Source organism: Aspergillus japonicus, assembly GCF_003184785.1.
Source record: "Aspergillus japonicus CBS 114.51 unplaced genomic scaffold BO86scaffold_5, whole genome shotgun sequence".
Lineage (NCBI taxonomy): Eukaryota > Fungi > Ascomycota > Eurotiomycetes > Eurotiales > Aspergillaceae > Aspergillus > Aspergillus japonicus.
In genome coordinates this window covers 815,576-836,288 of record NW_020291642.1, presented here as the reverse complement: position 1 = coordinate 836,288, position 20,713 = coordinate 815,576, and the positions used below count along the sequence as shown (strand labels likewise).

The 20,713-nt window shown below is 53.6% G+C and overlaps 7 protein-coding genes across 7 annotated transcripts; 3 read left to right on the top strand and 4 right to left on the bottom strand.

Annotated features, from left to right (window-relative positions):
• Positions 1-693: 693 nt before the first annotated feature.
• Positions 694-2,021, bottom strand: BO86DRAFT_165920 (cytochrome b-c1 complex subunit 6 family protein). Its single transcript, XM_025666463.1, has 3 exons — positions 1,434-2,021; positions 1,032-1,154; positions 694-956 (listed from the first exon to the last, which is right to left on the bottom strand). Exons 1-3 carry the CDS (start codon positions 1,732-1,734, stop codon positions 892-894), a joined length of 489 nt encoding a protein of 162 aa, XP_025531662.1. The 5' UTR covers positions 1,735-2,021; the 3' UTR covers positions 694-891.
• Positions 2,022-2,105: 84 nt separating this feature from the next.
• BO86DRAFT_396052 (uncharacterized protein) lies at positions 2,106-3,079 on the bottom strand (the record flags this gene model as incomplete). The annotated part of the gene is made up of 3 exons (XM_025673373.1): positions 2,106-2,624; positions 2,693-2,864; positions 3,069-3,079. 3 exons carry the CDS (start codon positions 3,077-3,079, stop codon positions 2,106-2,108), a joined length of 702 nt encoding a protein of 233 aa, XP_025531661.1.
• A 1,376-nt stretch (positions 3,080-4,455) lies between these two features.
• BO86DRAFT_386060 (undecaprenyl diphosphate synthase family protein) lies at positions 4,456-6,243 on the top strand. The gene is made up of 2 exons (XM_025671250.1): positions 4,456-5,100; positions 5,183-6,243. The coding sequence occupies exons 1-2, from the start codon at positions 4,876-4,878 to the stop codon at positions 6,140-6,142; spliced, it is 1,185 nt and encodes a 394-aa protein (XP_025531660.1). The 5' UTR covers positions 4,456-4,875; the 3' UTR covers positions 6,143-6,243.
• Positions 6,244-6,538: 295 nt separating this feature from the next.
• On the top strand, positions 6,539-8,682 carry lys9 (saccharopine dehydrogenase (NADP+, L-glutamate-forming)). Its single transcript, XM_025671249.1, has 5 exons — positions 6,539-6,785; positions 6,894-6,947; positions 7,013-7,299; positions 7,451-8,320; positions 8,420-8,682. The coding sequence occupies exons 1-5, from the start codon at positions 6,740-6,742 to the stop codon at positions 8,513-8,515; spliced, it is 1,353 nt and encodes a 450-aa protein (XP_025531659.1). The 5' UTR covers positions 6,539-6,739; the 3' UTR covers positions 8,516-8,682.
• A 362-nt stretch (positions 8,683-9,044) lies between these two features.
• BO86DRAFT_165824 (AHA1 family protein) lies at positions 9,045-10,575 on the bottom strand. Its single transcript, XM_025666462.1, has 4 exons — positions 10,109-10,575; positions 9,967-10,049; positions 9,246-9,898; positions 9,045-9,112 (listed from the first exon to the last, which is right to left on the bottom strand). The coding sequence occupies exons 1-4, from the start codon at positions 10,329-10,331 to the stop codon at positions 9,094-9,096; spliced, it is 978 nt and encodes a 325-aa protein (XP_025531658.1). The 5' UTR covers positions 10,332-10,575; the 3' UTR covers positions 9,045-9,093.
• Positions 10,576-11,176: 601 nt separating this feature from the next.
• On the bottom strand, positions 11,177-14,851 carry BO86DRAFT_304242 (uncharacterized protein; the record flags this gene model as incomplete). Its single annotated transcript, XM_025667604.1, has 1 exon — positions 11,177-14,851. One exon carries the CDS (start codon positions 14,849-14,851, stop codon positions 11,177-11,179), a length of 3,675 nt encoding a protein of 1,224 aa, XP_025531657.1.
• Positions 14,852-18,541: 3,690 nt separating this feature from the next.
• On the top strand, positions 18,542-20,374 carry fbp1 (fructose 1,6-bisphosphate 1-phosphatase). The gene is made up of 2 exons (XM_025674221.1): positions 18,542-19,146; positions 19,267-20,374. Exons 1-2 carry the CDS (start codon positions 19,031-19,033, stop codon positions 20,204-20,206), a joined length of 1,056 nt encoding a protein of 351 aa, XP_025531656.1. The 5' UTR covers positions 18,542-19,030; the 3' UTR covers positions 20,207-20,374.
• Positions 20,375-20,713: the final 339 nt, after the last annotated feature.

The following is a 20,713-nucleotide window of genomic DNA, read 5'->3' as shown; positions in this document are numbered from 1 at the left end:
AGCAGGTTCTCCAAGAACCTCCCGGCCCTGGCTCAGTCGGCCATGGCTTTGCCAAGCTCCCCTCTGCCTTGGTGGGCGTGCACGGAGCAGAAGCGCCCGCTATCCGTCCGGCGTGGGCAGAGCTGGTATTCGATTGCGACTGGATGGATGCTGTCTTGGACGAATGGAAGGCGTACTGTGGTGAATAGAGACAAGGCTTCGTGCTGCTGAGAGTTGTCAGTGGTAATGACTGCGGCGTTGAGTGGAGAAGAGACAGGCGCCATATCAGCGTGGAGGTGGATGGACAACACAGGAAGAGGTAGGTAGGTAGACGGGAACAGACACGTCCTGCCCGCAAGGACATCAAACTACACCAACCCGATCTAGAAAGAACAATTCACATTCATCTAAAAACAAAGGAGACCAAAGTAAATAATAAAAGCACAGTTCAAACAGGCAGAGACCAGCTATCTGTACATACACAGCAAGGGATTCTTGATCCAGAATCCCTGTTTCCCTCCTCCCCAGCTCACAATAAGACGAAAAAGAACAGGAAAAGAGGTAGGTTCTCCCCCTTCTATTCGTGTTCATCTATCCATGTAGCAGGTGAAAAAAACAATCAAATATCTCCAAAACCTGTCGTTCAGCGGCAAGTGTTGACAGACACATTTTTTTCACCCTGGAACAACAAAAATCAAAGCCATCATACAACACTCTGGACCTGAAACGGAAACGGTTGTCTTTCTTGGGTACGCGATCGTTCTCCCCTATTTCGCACCGCACGAGGGTTTCCATTCCGTCGTTGTTATACAATCGAGACTGAGCTTAGCGGTGGCCATGACAATTTTCGAAAAGACACATCGCGCGGCGGAGGGAAAAGAGGAGGTAATCGTTTCGCAAGTCGTAGCCCGTTTAGGCGAGCTGCTTCCAGAGCTTGGGGGCGGCGCACTGAGTGGCGCAGTGCGTGAGGTGGAAGACTAGTGGGTGAAAGGGAGAAAAAGATGATTAGTCACACGCCTTGAATGGGATCCTGGAAAGACAGATGGACTTACACTCCTCAACGCAGTCCTCCTTGGGACCCTTGTAGTCCTCATCCTCCTCCTGCTTGGTTACGCGCTCGATGCACTCATCGAAGTGGTGCTTGTAGGGGGCGCACTGGGCGGAGTTGGCGCACTCTGTAGTTAGGAGGCATAAAGGTCAGCAAAACCATTCAGTTTAGACTGAGACAAGCATTGAATTGCGCGAGGTTGAAGCAGCACCAACGGCGTTGAATCAGCGGGTATTGGGTTGACCATTTCCCGTCAGGAAGACTGGCGAATGGCAGGAATTGAGTGGTTGTCTGATATGTCAAGGACAAGCCTGTGCCGCGGCGGAATTCCAGATTCAATCCGACATCGAGCCTCAACGCAGACAAAATACAGTAATCAAGTCGATCCAGGGGTATTTTCACTCACCCTCCTCGAGCTTGGGCTTGATGTCCTCGGGCTCCTCCTCCTCTTCCTCCTCTTCTTCCTCCTCCTCCTCTTCCTCCTCCTGGGGCTCCTCCTCCTCGGAAGACTCCTCAGCGGGGGTCTCCTCAGCGGACTCCTCGGTGGACTCTTCGCTGGAAGCGGCAGCCTCCTCAGCGGGCTTCTCCTCGGAAGACTCAGCCTCCTGGTTGCTGGTCTGCTCGACGGACTCGGCGGGAGCCTCAGCCTGAGCCTCGGGGAAGCCGAAGGAGGAGATGACGTCGGAGAAGAAGTCGGCGAGACCCATTGTGTTCGTGTGCGGGGGGAGGAAACTGGTCAATTGATGACTACCGGGGAGAGCCTAGGGTGGGCGAAGGTGTGGGGGTGGTAGTGGTGGTGGTGCGGTGGGCAGCAACGAGCGAGTTTGGATGAGGTTGGCGGTTTTGAGCTTTGGCACTTCCTTTGCCGTCTGGGAAAATCGGAACGCCCCGGCCGCCGGCGAAAGGCCAATTATCGCACCCATGATTGGCCCATCCTCGTCGGAAGGGAGATGACTAATCGCTGAACTACAGAATGGAATTACCATAACTCATAAAACCAGAAGATAGTATACCAGCCATCTGGAATTGGTTGTTTCTTTCGCTCTTCTCTTCTCGTATACACAACCGTAAGCCTTCATCAACTGGCACGGCGCAGTCTTGCCTCCAATTCATCTGCCACGCTTTGCTGCTGAACCGTCTCATAGTCGGGCGGTGGCTCCACCAGGCTGGAATCCGCCTCTGCTGCATGAGGCTGACTCTGTGGACTCATGCATTGGTCCGGGAGAACTTGACCCTCCCCAGCACCGCTGCTCGAGGGGCCAGAATAGGCAGGCAGCTCGTCCAAATGAATCGTGGAGAGGTCAACGTTCCGGGCCCCGCGACTGCTTGCTTGCGAGGTCTCCACCGCCTGCTGTAGACGCTCCTTGATTCGCTCGAAGTGGTTATGGAAGTCGAATGCGCCTCCTTCTTTGAAAGTCACCTTGGCCTGTACAGCAGGCAAGGATGGAGGGATGCCGCCTCCCGACACTGGCTGGACCAGGGCGATCCAAGCATTTGGCCCAAAGAACGGAGCAGTGACGTGGGTATCATGAACATTGAGCAGCGGCGCAGAGAACGACTGGAAGGTCTGCGATTTCTGTGTCGGGATATAGACAACCTGCCAACCTATGTCAGTCAAGAATCCCAGACCAGACCCCTGCAGGGTAAGTGAGGAGGTGGTAATACCCGCTGGTTTGTTAAGAAGACTCGACCAGCACTGCTTTGGATGGAAAATGAGTTTTTGCCTCCGGATGAGCTCAGCGGCTGTAGTGCGAGGCTGGTGCGAGGCGGAGATGTATAGATCAGCTGCTCATGCGGCAGACGGACAAAGCCATCCTGGTCCTGGAGCATCACCCAGCTGTGCAATCACAGGTCAGACTAAGAACATCATAACACAGGATTCAACGGTAAATGCAGTATCATCGATGGTAGGCAGAGGCGACCGGTGCCGGGGTCAAGCCTAGCGAACCCTCATACGTTGACAGCGTAGGGGAACCCAGGAGGCTGCCCCTCCGGACAAATAACTATGAGCAAGCGGAGAATGCGAAAGTCATATACATACTTGATCGACATAATGGCCTAGTAAGGCTGGTTGTACAGGCTGACCTTGCAGATTATGGTGTTGCTCGGACGTACAGAAGCAACTTGCGTAGATGGAACAACCGAGAGAAAGGACTGAGGATGTGAAGCCAGCTCCAGGGCAACCCAGGCTGAAACAACCGACAGACGGGAAGCCACAGGGGCAGGCCGTTGATCCTGAGGTCGCGGGGTTGAGATCGGTGAACAGATAAATTAGGGTGCGTGGTTGATAATCCCCTAGCAGCTATGCAACAGTCTGTGGGTTGGTGGTAGTGTATATCAGATCCGAGTTCTAGAAGTCCGATCGAATAGGATAGGATAAACTGCGGACAGGGACCGGACCGGACCAAACAGCCACCAATAAAGATAGGTATAGGTGAATAGTGAGCCTAGATGAACCAGTGAATATGACAAGGAGGTCCCTGAGCTTGTCTGCTTTTCAAAGGCCTGGAGAGTCAGCTTGAGTACAGTTAAGACCGATAGTGGTGATTGATTATTAGGATGAGATGAGTGGAAGTGCACTGCGGGCAGTGAAAGCACCGGTGGGAATTGTTCATGTAATACTAATAATACTGGATCCGCGGGGCGGCCGTCAGGCGGGGAAACTCCCAATCTCTGTCCAAGTCATATGAATACTAATACTCTTTCCAGATTGTATAAACAGTGTGCTTTCTACAGTTGCCTTGTCCTACTCACTGCATTGATATACCTATACCCCTAACTTGGCCAAGGTTGCCTCTAAGCTGCACCTAGCAATCTAGTTAATCCTGCAGAGAATGTTCGATGCTATAGTTAGTATCTGTCTGGTAATCCTCTAGAACTTTTCCTGGAGTTAACTGCATACTACATACTAGACACTAAAATTAAACATGCTACGATACATACACTATACTACATCCAATACCAACCTACAGTACATACAGGGTTCAGAAAGGCATTCCTTCTGCCGGCAAGTGTCTCTGATGAAGCTTAGAAGCAGCAGAGAAGCAGCCACCCACATCAGTCCCAACTTAGTGGCACACAACCTGGGTGGGAGAGCTACTGACGTCTTAAGCTGATATTTTTTTTTTTACCTTTCTTCTTATTCTGACAACATGCTCGGGGGCCGAACAGTCCTGTCTATCCGTGGGGGGGGGGCCGAACAGGCAGATGGAAAGTGGACAGTGGAAAGAAGGGTGATTTACACGTGGAGAAAGCCGTCGGATCCTCCAGTTTGTTGCCGACCCACACACGCCTACCTACAGCCTACATACAGGTTACGTTTCCGGTTTCCCCTTCGGTGTTTCTCCCCTTGGCTCCAGGCTGGCTCATTTATCTTCGCCTCGGTCGGTCGGTCGGTCAGCCTTATTCCAATTGCTTGGTTCCCCCCCCCCCCGGATTCCTCCTCCCTGGTTTGACTCCGAGCTTGACTTCATCATTATTTCTCAATTGAGTGTGTTGCGTGGCCTGATGACCGCCTGCTTTGCCACCAGAAATTTCCCACTTTAAACAGAAACAGTGTAGCCTGACGGGCACGGTCCTATCGGTCAGGACCACATTGTGATACTTTCTTCTACCTCATTTTTCGAACTCTATTGCGGACTGGCAGTTTCTCCAGTCTCAATCCCATTGATTCGATTCCGAACTTGATCCTCCGTGTATCGTACCGTCAATTGTGGGAAATCTGACCACACGCCGCAAGTACCGACTCGGCCATCCCCTTTCTCCGTCCGTGTCGCGAAACTCGAAATCCCGAGGCCCTCTTCCTTCCGTCGTACCGGCTTTTGTGCTGCCAGAAACAGAGAACGACCATGTCGACCTCGATACACCTGTCGCGGTTCAGGAAATGGCTGCTGGCCTCTCCGCCAATGGAGTTTGTCATTGCGCAACTCCGGGAGTTGTTGGTTGGGGCGATCAAGCAGGGTCCAGTTCCACAGCATATCGCGTTCGTCATGGACGGGAACCGGAGATTTGCGCGGTCACATGGCATCGAGACCGTGGAGGGGCACAATATGGGTTTCGAGGCCCTGGCAAGAGTGCGTCGTTTGCTCCGGAGTCGTCCCGTTCTTCATCCATGCTATTGATCTCTCGCTGACTTTCTTTTTGGGTTTCTCCTAGATCCTCGAAGTATGCTACAAGAGCGGAGTTAAGGTAGTGACGATTTATGCCTTCAGTATCGAGAACTTCAAGCGGTCGAAGTTCGAGGTGGACGCCTTGATGGAGATGGCGCGGGTCAAGCTGTCCCAGATGGCCCAGCACGGAGAGATCCTGGATCGGTATGGCGCCAAAGTGCGGGTGTTGGGCCGACTGGACATGCTGAAGCCCGATGTCCTGGCTGCCGTCAACCGGGCGGTCGACATGACGAGCGGGAACGGCGAGCGCATCCTCAACATCTGCTTTCCGTACACTTCGCGCGACGAGATCACGGGCGCCATCCGGGATACTGTGTCGGAATACAGCCAGCCGCTGCCGGCGAACCGCCCCTCGAACGCCAGCCAGCGTACGCCCTTCTCCGAGACACACATCACGCAGACTATCCGAGCCCGCGCGCAGCCCACGAAAGCGGACGATCTGCCCAGTGACGTCGAGACCGCGTCGGAATCGTCCAACGAGGACGGCGCCCCTCCAAACAACCTCCCGAACCAGGTCTACGAGTCCGGGTCTTCATTCTCGTCCTCCTCCACCCTGCATCTGGGCGGGCAAACGGACGCAGCCAACGGCAGGGAGAACTCGCCGCGGAAGGAGAAAGCCGTGTACATGTCCCCCGAGACGATCACCCGGCAGACGCTAACCGAGCATATGTTCACGGGCGACAATCCTCCCTTGGATCTCCTGGTCCGCACGTCGGGCGTGGAGCGGCTCAGCGACTTCATGCTCTGGCAATGCGACGAGGAGACGGAGATTGTCTTCCTCGACGTCCTGTGGCCGGATTTCGACCTGTGGCATTTCCTGCCGGTGTTACTGGGCTGGCAGCGTCGGATCTCCAAGGCGAAGAAGAACCCGGACGCGGAAGGCGACTTCGACGGGGAGAGTTACGAGTCCACCGAAGAGAGCAATGGCAAGGTCAAGGGCTTGTAGTCGGATTTGCGATTTGCACATATATCATCAAGAACACCCTCAGGAGTTTGGAGTTGCTTTTTTTTTTTTTTTTTGACGCATCAGCAGCAGTTGGAACTGATATTCCCCTTTGTTTCTTTCCTATTCGCTTGGTACTCGTTTATAGCGCAGTAGAGGTAGAAAAGTGAACCATGGGCGTGGCGTGTATATACGCATGCATACAGACAGACAGACCACACATACACCAAAGATACTGAGTACAGTACGTACAGTACACATGCAGCATACAAGCAAGCGTAGAAGTACAAGTACAAGCCATGCAGTGATCCACTGACTCGGTGCAAATCATCACTCATACGGTGTAGAAATAGGGCGGGTCTTATCTCCCTGAGTCAGTGGCACCAGCAAATAGAAATGCGTGGATGCGCCGGGCTCCGATACCGGGTGGCACGTGACTCATGGCGGCGGGGAAAGGTGGTGTGGCAGCGACAGTCAGTAGTAACCCTGAGGTCAATGACCAGGCGATCCTACTTTTGACTTTTCTTCTCCTTCTTTCTATCTTTTCTTCGCATCTTCATCATCACCTCCCTTCCCACTGATCGTCTCTATTCTCTCACAATGGCTATCGCAGGCTCCAAGGTTCTCCTGCTGGGCTCCGGCTTCGGTATGCTTTACCCTCTCCGCAATGCGGGGTGACTCACTCACTCACTCACCCACTCACTTACTTGCCACCGACACGGACATGAACACTGACACTGACACCCGGGAACAGTGACCAAGCCCACCGTCGAGGTCCTCAGCAAGGCCGACGTGCACGTCACCGTCGGTAAGCCATGCCTCCATGCACCCCCTCCCTTCCTAAAAGGATCAGAAAAACTAAACCCCTCCAAGCCTGCCGCACGCTCGAATCGGCCCAGAAACTCAGCGAAGGGTTCCCGAACACGACGGCGATCTCGCTGGACGTCAACGACGATGCAGCCCTCGACCAGGCGCTGGCGAAGGTCGACCTGGTGATCTCGCTGATCCCGTACACCTTCCACGCGCAGGTCATCAAGGCGGCGATCCGCACCAAGAAGCACGTCGTGACGACCTCGTACGTCTCGCCGGCCATGATGGAGCTGGACGCGGCCGCCAAGGAGGCCGGCATCGTCGTCATGAACGAGATCGGTCTGGATCCTGTGCGTTGAACTCTTCCCCAGTACAACCTAACCAATCCCCTTTGCCCCGAACCCGGAATCCCCCTCCCCCCCCCCCCACTCCTTCCGAACCCCAATATCACCAGCGCATCATCCCACCAACCAAGTACTGACCACAAGAAAAAAACAAAAGGGAATCGACCACCTGTACGCCGTGAAGACGATCTCCGAAGTGCACGCCGAAGGCGGCAAGATCACGAGCTTCCTGAGCTACTGCGGCGGGCTGCCGGCGCCGGAGTGCTCGAACAACCCGCTGGGCTACAAGTTCTCGTGGTCGTCGCGGGGCGTGCTGCTGGCGCTGCGCAACGCGGCCAAATTCTACCGGGACGGGGAGGAGTTCAGCGTGGCGGGGCCGGATCTCATGGCGACCGCGCAGCCGTACTTCATCTACCCGGGGTTCGCGTTCGTAGCGTACCCGAACCGCGACTCGACGCCGTACCGCGAGCGGTACAGCATCCCCGAGGCGCAGACGGTGATCCGGGGCACGCTGCGGTACCAGGGGTTTCCCGAGATGATCAAGGTCCTGGTGGACATCGGGTTCCTGGACGACACGCCGCAGGAGTACCTGGCCCCCGGCGCGAAGATCAGCTGGAAGGAGGCCACCCAAAAGATCCTGGGCGCCACCTCCGCCGCCGAAAAGGACCTGGAGTGGGCGATCGCCAGCAAGACGCAGTTCGCCAACAACGACGAGCGCAACCGCATCATCTCCGGCCTGCGCTGGATCGGCCTGTTCTCCGACGAGGCCACCAGCCCCCGCGGCAACCCGCTCGACACGCTGTGCGCCACCCTCGAGCAGAAGATGCAGTACGCCGCGGACGAGCGCGACCTCGTCATGCTGCAGCACCGCTTCGAGATCGAGCACAAGGACGGCAGCAAGGAGACCCGCACCAGCACCCTGTGCGAGTACGGCGTCCCCGGCGGTTACTCCGCCATGGCCAAGACGGTCGGCGTCCCCTGCGGTGTCGCGGTCAAGTTGGTGCTCGATGGCACTATTAACCAGAAGGTTGGTTTTCCCTTTCCTTCCCCCCCCCCCCCCCTCTTCTGCACTTGATGCAGGGAGTAGTATTTGAAAGCTGAGTGGAGGCTAACCGGTATTTGATAGGGTGTCATCGCTCCCATGACCATGGATATCTGCACCCCTCTCATCAAGGCCCTCAAGGAGGACTACGGTATCGAGATGATCGAGAAGACTCTGTAAACATCTCGAACTGAGTTTCTCGCTTGTGTGTTACGAATCCAATTAATGACGTGAAAATGGCCGACTATAGAAGGCAACGAAGGGCTAGGGTAGAGAAAAACAATACTATGCAACGCAGTCAAATGTATGTTTCTCCTTCTACACGTAGTGATAAAATATATTCAAACATATATCATCTTGCATTGGGGACTAGGGTATCGTATCTACATATCACGCTTAAGTACCTTACTACAAGGAACTAATGCCAGGGAAATATGTACTGTACTATTCATCGTCTGTCTATCGTGGACTCGTCGAACACGTGCGCGCGCGCCCCCTCCCCCCTCGCCGCCGACGGTACAGGGTACGTGTGTATATATCCGGAAGAAAGGAAGGTATGATCAAGGTATGGTGACGGTGCCGCAGCGCATAATGCCTGCTTTATGCCCAGGAACCCCCCAAACGCCTCACAACAAAAACGAAATTGACGACGCGCATTGATAAGGACAGGTTTATGGCTTTAGATCATCCGCTCTCTACCCAATTATAGTGTTCCCAGATGAGGAATTTAAAAAGTCTTCACATATCCATGCATGTGCTCAGAGGATAGTGCCAAACCTAAACCCAGCAAGAGGACAACCAAGGCGATCAGTAGCTGTTTTCCAGAAGAAGAGGTCGCTGGGGAGGACCTGGTGTACACAGGACCTTGTAAGGAAGGGAAACAGGGAGGGAGAAATCTCATAGCACATACCCGAAAGTCTGCTTGATACTGCGGACGTAGTACACGTCCCAGTTCTGCTTGGTCACGTCCTCCTGGCCGACGGGGACGCCGGTCCAGGTCACGCGCATCTGGGTCACACCGTCGACATCGTTCTGGTCGAGCTTGATGTCGAGCGTACTGAAGTGACCCTCGGGCCATTGGGCCAGGCGCCACTTCTGTGTGATTTCGGTGGGCTCGAGCTTGACGTACTCGCCACTGACATTGCCATCGAAGATGGCGAACTTACCGCCGACGTGGGCGCCCTCGAACTGACGGGGAGCACCGCGGGTGAACGCGGCAATGCGTTGAGGGTCGGTGAAAGTGTTGTACAGCTCCTCGGCGGTGGTGCGGAACTCGTCTGAGGCAGTCACGGTGGTGGTGTTGACCGAGACCTTGTTGCTAGTGGTGGTGGTGGTGGCGACGGGGGCGGCGGTCTCCTTCTTGTTTTGGGGGTGGTACTTGGGCGCAGCGAAGCCGCTGGAAGGGTTGACACCAGGGGCGTGCTGGAGGTCCTTGCCGTGCTCGGTGATCAGAGCCGGAGCAAGCGTGGCGAGTTCCTTGCGGAGCTGGGGGACGAGCTTGGAGCGAACAAGGTCCTTCACGGCCTGCTTGGAGGGGGAATCGGAGTAGTTCTCGATTTCAAACTGAGTAGCCCAGACGGTCAGTCAACCCCCTTCAGGACGGCAATGGGGGCGGCTGATAGGGAACATACGACGTACTCATCTTCCTCGGTATCATGGGCTACCTCAGGAATGGTGATGGTACCACTAACGGACTCCTCGTCCTTGGTCTTACCTGTCAAAAGGTCTTAGTCGCGCCTCGGAAAGAAAGCACTCTTGTTGTCATTTACGAACCTTCATACTCCAGCTGCACTTTGACGTCGAACAAGGTGATGACCTTGCCCTTCCGCTGGCTGACGTCTACATCGCCATCCATCGACAGCAGGTTGGAAATCTTGGCGGAGGCGCCATTGTCCTCTGCGGAGACAACAACGAGCTTCTCCTTAAGGTAGTCTTTGGCCCAGCCCGAGGCGTCCTTGTTCACCCAGTGCCAGTTGTTGGGGTTGTGCAGAACCATGTTGATTGTTTTATTTTATTTAAGGATTGGTCTAATGACTTGGGTTGCAGGAAGAAGCTGCTTCTATTGCGGGGCAAGACTTCGCTAGTGTGGGAAATTTTAGCGAGTCTCAAACTGCTTGGTTTTTGGTTTCCCACTGAAATGGAGGGAGGCTAGGGTTCTGAGGAGACACAATGATTAGCATCAATCTCCAACCAGTGTTTCAAGAGCATAGAGCATGAACGGTGTGAAAGAATGTCAGGATCCAGTTAGCGTTTCCGGATCGCAAGCTAATCAGCATGGAGGATAGAGTAAATATCCCCGTCTGACTGGTGCCAGCTATGATGTCTCATCATGAAAAGTTTTGTGTCCCTTGTCCTTGTCCACGAGGCCAATGGCCGGAGGGGTGAAGGAGGGGGGAATGCAATGAAGGAAACGAGTGAAAACTCAGGGCAACTCACAGTTTAGGAGACAAAACGTCCCGAATCAAGACGCTGTAGAGATGATAGATCAATCAAAGTCCACCGGAGCAATGAAAAGTAGGCGAGAGTGACCAAGGAAAGGTACCGTGGGAGGGGAACAGTCTGGTTTTTCTACGGAGAGGAGTTTAGGTTGAGGATTCGGAAGGAAAGCTCTAGAAGATTTAATTTCAATGCCGGAGAAGTGGGTAGTTGAGTCACGTGGGAAGGCGGTCTGGCCACGTCGCCTAATTGCTGTCATTCTGCCTCTGCACTCATACTCGGTCAATCAATCAATTCAGTAACGAGCGAATGTGGGGTATCTTATAGCAATAAAGCAGAACCAGAGAAAATCCAACAAACAACAAACAATTCAAGCAATTTGGGTCCTGCCCATCACTTAAACCCTCATGCCTGCTCCAACTGCTCAATATCTTCCCACCCATTCTCTGCAATGAGTTGCTCCTTTACCCGCTCCCGTAATCCTTGGATCTGACTCCCAAGCGCTTCAGCCCACTGGCCTTCCACTGTAGCGACCTTGTCCTTCAGGTCACCGGTCAATGTACGTTCTTCGTCTGCTCTGAGCGCTTGCAGCTCTTGTAGGACCTTGGCCTCCGCCTCGCCCTGGCAGATGCGCTCGGCTTCCACGAGACTGCAGTTCGCTTTCATCACCGCCGACTTAACCTCGTGCAACAAACAGAACAGGTTGATCTGGGACTCAATGTACTGGTAGCTGGACTTTTCCGCGTGCGAAACCAGCGTGTAGAGATATTGCAGCGGATGCCGGTGGTAACTGGGATTCTCGTCATACTCATTGACGGGGATCTGAATGAGAAAGCCACGGACATCCTCCGGGATCTGCTGGACCAGCGCGAGAAGAGGCGGAGCAATGTCCCAGAACGCAGACAGTTGAATTTCCACCCCTCGGGCCACGTTCTCTTCGATCACGTCCAAAAACGACTCCAGACGAGCCAAGGCACTGGCCTCATGATTGACTCGACGGTCCAATGCATCTTTCTGAAAGAACTCACGGGTTTCAAGTACCTTCTCGTCATTCCCAGCTTGCTTGTATGGTAGCAGAACCACCGCCTTGTACTTCTCATCCCGATCACTGATGAGCTCAAAGACTTCGCGGTGTAGGTTTTCTCTGGCCTCGAAGAGCCACTTGAGTTGGGTGAGTTTCTCCAGCAGTTCTGGTTTCTCATCACCTTCCTCCTGTGTCTGGTCAGGCGTCCCACACCGTGCGTCGTCAAATAGCTTGCCGCGCAACTCGTCAATGCAGGATGTCGCCCGTTCAATCCGGTCTCTCAGTATTGCGCGCATCGGCTTGAAAACCGATTCCTGAAAATCATCTAACTGTCTTTGCATAACCTCTCTCTCGAGGGCGTCTTCCTCCACTAACAACGCTGCTTCGGCTTCGGCGGCCTCCGCGAACGTGATACTACCTTGTTGGATCTCGCTCTGGATGTTGGCCTTAAACTGTCGACGACCGTCCTTGACTCGATGTTGGTGCTTCTGAAATAGGACAGCCATGTCGGTTTCATGGCGTTGCCGAGTAGCTTTGATCTCGGATATATCGGTGATGGATCTAACCAACGTCCGATAAGTTACAAGGTCGGGATGACTATTATTCACAGCAGGATAGTGTCTGGGGTAAGGTGGCGGTAGGGTAATAAGCCTCGAAACATCCATCTTCGACCTCTCTTCATGCCGTTCGAGGCGGCCGATGCCATTGCGGGTCGGATGAACCGGTATTTCAGGCTCCTCATGCCACCCAATTTTTTCAGGGGGGTATTCATCTGGACCGTAAGTCATGCGTTGGCCGGTTGAATCCTGGTCACCACCAATGCCACTCCCCGAAAGACTCTGGCTTTCTTCGAGGAGCAGGGCCTCACGCGGCAGACCCATGTACTTGCTCTCCCTCTTTGAGCGTTGCACTCTTCTCTCCCCCCCTTCACTACTAGAGCCAGTTTTGGATTCCCACCATCGACTGGGAGCACGTCCTCGGGAGCTCATCTCATCATTGCTGAGACCCAGGCTTGCAATCGGCGAGAGACACGGCTGGTAATTATTCCACCAAGCAGACTCAGGCCGAGATTGAGGAATGTCCAGCTTGGGCTTGGGGACTGCTGCGTTGGATGCCCTCTTAGGGGGCATTACAGGAACAATAGTAGGAGCCATTTGGGTAGTCTGTGGTGTCTTCGGTGGCAACTCGAACAGTTGCCGGACCACCTCATTCACGTCAAAGGAGCCTGTGTTCCAGACTTTAGCATACTTCTCGCGTCGGATTTGAGATTCCGCAATAATGAACTCCGTGAACAATTGAAGTGCTTCCTTCTCGTCCACCGCATCTGCTTCTTTCTCAATGAAAAGCTGATGCCTTTGCGTAGCGTTTCGGAGGAACTCATCATTGCGCTTGATGACCGAGTCAAGAGAGGGGCCTTGCTGGGCTGAGAGGCGGCGTGGTGCTAGAGGCGATACGGCGGGAACACTGTCATTCGGCAAGTGCAGGATATGCGACACTGGACGCTCGTCTTTGGCTCTCGACTGAGATGGCGATCGTTCCTGTCTCGGTTGGAGTGGAGGTGTTGGAAGAGTTTTGGACGGGAGCGCTGGCGACGTTCGCTTCGATCTTTCCGTACCTGGTGAGAATGGCGGAGTCTGTGCATACCCAGCCGGGGCTGCTAGCGGGCTCGGCTCAGCTTTAGGGGTCGAAAATGGGGATCGATTCGAAAACAAGCCTCCAGAAGACGCTCTGGATCTTGACGGAACTTGCTGCTGCATCTCGGAGCCCACACTGCGCGTACTTCGTGGCGTGATCTTGGCTGAAACCTGGTGTGGTGTTCGCTCCGATTCACCATTTGTGTCTTCTAAGACCAAGTTGGACGGTTTTATTTTCTCCAGTGCTTCGGCCCATGGGTTACTGCTCATGGACACCGCACTGAGATCATCTAGGACTTGACTCTGTCGGTTTCTGCGTTCTATTCGTCTCTCGCGAATTCCCTTGGCGTTGGCATCTTTGATAGCCGGGCTTCGAAAAAGACCGCCGCTGACAGAGCTTTGTGCTGTCTGAGAAGTATCATGCGATGTTGAACTGCTGCCAGATGTAGTATTCATAGTGTCTATGCTCAGGGGCATCTTCTCGTGCTTTGGCTTGACTACTGAGATGGTCTCATCCACCCAGCCAGCAGGTGTTGGTGGTATGCTATCGAGGGTGGTTCCCAGGGGCGGAGGCGCCCGTGCTTTCCCGGTTCTCGCAGGGACTTGCTGAGTGCGCGCAGACGACGTATCCGACAGCCCGTTCACACTCTGGGACCTTGTGCTCGGCGGAGGACCGGGAGGAGGTGGAGGGAGGGGCATTCCTGGCTCCCAGCCTTGTGTTGGAGGTGATCCACTCCGGGTTTGACTGTGAGCTCGGGATGAGCTCGTGCTGCTCACCACGGGTCCCGCCGACACGGCTCTTCGTGAGGCGGGAGGACGGCCTGTATCGTCCATGCCATCGAATCCTGGCAAATGACTGCCATTATTTGACTGCGAGGCCCGCAGACCCTCCGGTGAGACGACGACATACGGTCTCGACCCTATTGATGCGGTGGCCTGGTCCTGGTAAGGTTCTCCTCTACTACGAGACGATGATCTGGACCCTGCGAGACTTTGCGGTAGCGGGGGTGGAGGAGGAAGTGAAACTCGTCGGTTCCGGCCAGGTTCGTTTCCTACGAACATAGATAGCGGGCGCGCCCGTGGAAGACGACGCTGTTGATACTCCGAGGCTTGGTCCATGCTCGAGCGCAATGCTCCTGTATTCGAAGAGGTGGCACTCGGGGATGTCGAGCCCAAGGAGGAGGTGTTATGGCTGGCATTATCTCTGGGTTGCTGCTGGTGCTGATGACTTGGCGGCGAGTATGGAGGAGGTGGCGGCGACAATGATACATCTGCAACGATCACATTAGTCCTTTTTGAACTCCATGTGGAATCGTACACAACATCTATAGCTACAATGATGGAGAGGGGTATAGAATATAGAACGAGGATCAGACCTGAGCGAGGCCCCGATGAACGTGGCTGGGGCACAATTCTCAGCATGTTATTTGCTTGAGAATAGGTCTGCTGCCCCGGATTGACTGAGGTATGTCCCACCGGCCCCCAATCCTGAGGGTTATAGGGCACGTTATACTGTCGGGACGACATTGGCGAAGATCCGAGGGCAAATCCTCCAGGAGAAGCTACTACAGGAGACTGGCCGTGGGTGAACGGGCTCGACAGAGAAGTCGTCGAAAGAGGCGCAGGGGAATATGCTGCCCCTAAACCAAGTCCAAGGCCTTGGAACTGACTATTGTTCAAGGCTGTTGTCAAAGGCGGAGGCTGCACCGCATGCTCGCGACGACGGGGTGAGATTTGGTTGCTATTGCTGTGATAGGGATCCGGCCAGCTGCTCAGAGGTTGTGCACCAGACGCCAGCTCGTCGCCAGCATTGCTCGAGGACTGCCAACTATCGAGAAGGCTGTGATCAGCAACCCTCGGACCCTCGCAGCAGGAGATTGCCAAAGGGAGGAAACCGCGGGGTGATGAGTGAGTGAGGAGAGTGGGAGAAGCCAAGCACACCTATTCATACTCGTAACCGATCAAGAGCGCGATAGCCATGGCTGGGGGGAGCTGCGTGCAAGGCAAGATTACGGTCAAGCGTAGACACACACGAAGGAGGCGAGCCGACCAGAGAATACGATAGGTGGTGGAGAGAAAGTCAAAGGGCTGAAGGGCCACAGGATAATTCTATTCTTTGCAACGATTCTCCAGCCCAAACGCGGGCCCCAATGGCAGGGATTCGTCGACCGGTCCAGTTTGCGGCCGCCATCGTGGGCTGTAGTGGGTTTGGGGGGACCACTGAGAACTTGAGAGGGAGGGGAAAAAGCAAGAAGATGAGATAAAGGACAAGAATAGAACATCAGGAGACGCATGGTCCAGGGACAAGCATGAATGTGACGAGAGATGCAGCTGAGGCGGGTTGAATCACAGCCGGCGCGATCACTGGCGCTTAACCCTCGCACTCTCGCACCCTCACAACCACTCAGAGCCAGAGATCAAATGCCAAGGGTCTGTTTCCTTGGTCAATTCCGACTCTTCGTCCGACCCCCAGTGCTACAAGGGAAAACACATTAGGAAAGATTAGGTATAGTAAACGTCAACAGAAGATTCTATTTTAATCTCAAATCATAAGCTTTGACTAATGCACTCTAGACATCTAGATGAATCGGACACTTGACGGCCCTCTCCTCTTGCTCAGCGACTACGCTAGTTCAAGATTGCATATCCTAGAAGTCACTGAAAGCCATATTAGCCATTTGATCATGTCACTCATGCGATATGCAGAAACAAAAAAAAGAAGCAACAAGTCTTCTCCATTTCAGATAAATGCCCTGTCACAGGCGGTGGTCATCAAGGTATTTCTTTATGTTGACCGTCGTGATAAATAAAGAATAAATCATCATTGAAAAAGAGGGGGCAAAAAGAAAAAGGAATCAGGTTCAGCTTACATTCATCTTGTGAGAGGTTGGAGCTCGAACTCGGTCAACATCAAGACCAAGTCAAGCTCCAACCCGATGTTCAAGAGCTGTGATCACGGATACACCAATACCTGCTCAGCTTATTAGTACTGAGAATGGTACGTGAATGAGATGATCATGAAGCATGGCGACGAGTCAGTCATGACAGGTGTCGTCTCGGCCCGCAAAGCAGGCTTGGACATATGCTTGTCTTTGTTTTATGTCGTATCATCATGCAAGGAAGCCAGGCAAAGGAAAGAGGCAGTGACATACTTAGACCTCTTCTCCCAGTCAGAGCTAACCCAGGCACAGTGGGACTGATAATATCTATCAGATTGCGAGTCAGCCACGTCCATTAGAGGGTCGAGATGCAAAGATTCTCGCAACAACCATGTCAGAAATGCATGAATGGTTAAAAAAAGATGTTGTCTGCATGGATAACTCCAATAAGACTCGTCATCTAAGGGAATCATCATTGTGTTGGGTGAGGGATAGAAAGAAAACAGGATAGAATTACCTTTTGATATTCTATAGCAGGTGTTACTGGGTGTAGCCTGTGATTACTTCCATGAAGATCAGCCTCGGGCCATACATCAACGCTGACACGAAGTGTGCTTCGAGCGAGTATCTCAGTGGGCGAGGTTTTCTAGGCCTGCCACAAAAAGGGCATATCCATCATGACCGGACGCTATGTCGTAACGCCGTCGGAGCCCAGTGCCGTTTCATCTTCGAAAGTCGCATCTGAAGAGGCAAGGAAAAAGTGGATGGCTTACCCTCTTGGCTGAATTCACGAGCGTTGCCTGTGATGTAAAACCTGTGGAAATCTTTTGAACTGTTAGCCAATGCTAACTTGGTTCATGGAGGCTTGACAAGCAGGAGCAGTGTAAATTGAATCAGAAATAGCCATTTGATATCGTCCAGGACCCGAAGGCCTCAGTCGGTAATTTCCAGCGTATATAAACGTTTGAAGCATCATATGAAGAGTGAAGTGAGGGGCAGTGCCAGGAGTGGGGGAGATGCACATACCATTAGTGCCGGGTTAAAGATCGAGTTATGGTCGAGATGAAGCTAAAAGGTAAGTGTTCTGTAGACTGATTAGCACCCTGCCAACCACTCGACTGTGGTCAAGAGACAAGATCAAGTCCTTCGCAAATGCATCAGACTGACGTGCAAACAAGTGAGTTTTCATTCCCCGGATGGGGGTCAAAGACTCTAGTTTGAAATGTGGTTGTAGGTATCATCATAGAAGGATGATGGGAGGTTGGGATGAGGAATGATCTCGATGCTGGAGTAGCACTTACCAAAAAAAAATCCTGTTCAGCGAAGAACCAGATGTGTCAGTTCCAAATGTGCATGGTGAGCAAATAGTTCTACAAGCTGTGTCATATCTGAAGCCACGATCATAACAGGCAGACAGACATTGCAACAGAGAATGTTGTTGTGATGGGAGAATGAGCTGAAAAAGAAAAGTGAGTCGAACTTTTTAAAGCTCTCCCGCCCGGAGCCAATTTTTACCGAGAAGTTAGTTAGCCTGCATGCGGTTAGTCGGCGTAAGCGAGAAGCGCGTTGGCTGCTTAGGTCAGCCATGGCCTTTCTTCCAGCAGAATTATGAGATCCGGCAGGCGGAACGAGAAGCGGTCAGGCCTGGACTCGAGGATCCCGAATGGAAAGATAGCCGAGTCTCGACTCTTTCTCTTTGAATAGTTCGGAATAGTTCGATGCGGGCTGATCAATCTCCGCGTGTCTGCTGACCTGCCCCAAACCCACTTCGATGCTCTCCTCAAACGCGACGATACGAGTATTTTTCCTTCCACCTATTGAGGTTGTTTTTTGTCTCTCGATGTCTGGGATCTGACTGATGGATTCACTAGTTTGGGTCGAACCATTGCCGGGTTGACCGAACTGTTGTTCCTCCTGGAAGAGTCAGTCTACCACCGATGATGACAACAATCGAGAGTCAAATGCGCTGGCACTGGTGTCCTGCCCATGGGATTGACGCAAAAATCAACTGTAGTCAACAATAGCGAAGCTCAGCATACACAGATCAGTTCTAGAGCTCACGGAGTTGAGTCTGGACTCCCAGCTAGGTATAACTAATTGACTATACATACTCTCTCGGTGTGGCGGGGAAAGTCGGGGGTCGTTCGGGCAGCCGGACAGGGACTGAAGGGAAAACTCGGGCTGCGACCGAAAGCGGAGAAGAGACGGGGAAATGACGAAAACTATCCCCATTGCAATCATTTCAGTCATTGCGTCAATTGATAGTCTTTGCCTATCCGGTTTGTTCAAGTGACGTTAGCCAGAACCACTCCTCCACTCCTTCTCCCCGGCAAAAGATTGCTCCTTTTAAAGTCCGGCCACTGTTCCTCTTCTCAGCTCCTTCGCATACTCTACTTCTTTTCTAAAACACTACTTGGATCAATTCCTCTCTCTCTGTGACTTACCAATTTGTCTCTCCCCTCGAAACCCCACTTCCATACATATACATATCCCCCCAAATCACCCCTCCTTCGGCACCACCCCTCTCCCAATCCCCTTGAGCTCTCCTCTAAACGACAATCTCCGTATCTTCCTGCTTTCTCCGTTGAACCGAGGTTGCAGATTACTTAAAAACAATCCCAATTCCCACTTCGCCGGAATCGGAAGTTTATAGTTGCGCAGCTCTCTCGCTCTACTACCCATCTCACTCACTCCCCCACATACACACCCACATTTACACATCATGTCTTCCGGCGCCCCCCCTGTTGGACAGGAAAACATCAACACCGACATTGTCACCCTCACCCGATGGCTCACTGAAGAGCAGGCCAAGGTACCCGAGGCCACCGGTGACTTCACGTGAGTTCTGCCCCCCCCGTCTTCCCCTCCAGGCACGTGCGCCCGCCCCCCCCCCCCCCCCCCCCGCCCAACACAAAAACCTTGGAAATCCAAACACTAAACACGCAAAACCCGAAACAGACTTCTCTGCCACGCCTTGCAATTCGCCTTCAAGTCGATTGCCTACTACATCCGTCGCGCCTCGCTGATCAACCTGACGGGGCTGGCGGGGTCGTCCAACACGACGGGCGACGATCAGAAGAAGCTTGACGTCATCGGCAATGACATCTTCATCGCGGCGATGAAGGGGTCGGGCAAGTGCCGGATCCTGGTGTCCGAGGAGGAGGAGGAGACGATCATCTTCGACGAGCACCCGGACGCGCGCTACGCGGTGGTGTGCGACCCGATCGATGGCTCCTCCAACCTGGACGCAGGCGTCTCGGTGGGCACCATCTTCGGCATCTTCCGCCTGCCCGACGAGGTGCTGGGCGCCGGCAAGCAGGTGACGGCCCAGGACCTGCTGCGTGCCGGCACGGAGATGGTCGCCTCCGGGTTCACCATGTACGGCGCCTCGGCCCAGCTGGTCATCACCATGCGCAACGGCACCGTCAACGGCTTCACCATGGAGAACTCCCTGGGCGAGTTCATCCTCACCCACCCGGACATGCAGCTGCCCGCCAAGCGCGCCATCTACTCGGTCAACGAGGGCAACAGCATGTACTGGGACGACTGGACCAACGCCTACTTCCACTCCCTCAAGTTCCCCGGCGAGGGCCAGAAGCCCTACAGCGCCCGCTACATCGGCTCCATGGTCGCCGACGCCTATCGCACCCTCCTCTACGGCGGCGTCTTCGCCTACCCCGCCGACAAGAAGAGCCCCAAGGGCAAGCTCCGCATCCTCTATGAGTGCGCCCCCATGGCCATGCTCTTCGAGAACGCCGGCGGCCTCGCCGTCAACTCCCGCATGGAGCGTCTCCTCGAGGTCGTCCCCGAGCACATCCACGACCGCAGCGGTGTCTTCCTCGGCTCCAAGGACGAGGTCCAGAAGATCATCGACACCTACAACCAGCACAAGAAATAAATACTCAACGAAAAACAAAGGAATAATTAAATACCCCCTACTAAAATGAAATGGGTTCGGTGCTCCGGGGCTGGCCAGGGAGTTCTCTTCAGCATGTCACGAGTTACGTTGAAATTAACGATACGCTCTATTAAAACGATCTAAATTCAAGAAAAACATTTCAAATTATCCACCGTTTTCTCACCCTGTCGACTGTAGCTACCTTAAATTAGGAAGTACTCAAGTGGTACAGTAGTAAATTGTTCTTACTGTCTGGAGTATTCCTGCGTCCTCCGCCGTTATATATTTCCACCAATGAGCAACCACTTACTTGTTCAGAAAGAAAAACAACCCCCGGCTCTCCCCTCCCCCTCCCCTCTCGTGTTAAAATTGGTCTCCCTTCTCAACCACCTCAGGACCAGACTTGTGCGTCCCAGGGAATCAGTAATATTTGGATCGTTCTCTTCTCGCCTGCGGCTTAATCTGGTTTTTGGTCTCCAGGAGCGAGATCGACGGTAGTCCAGGGGG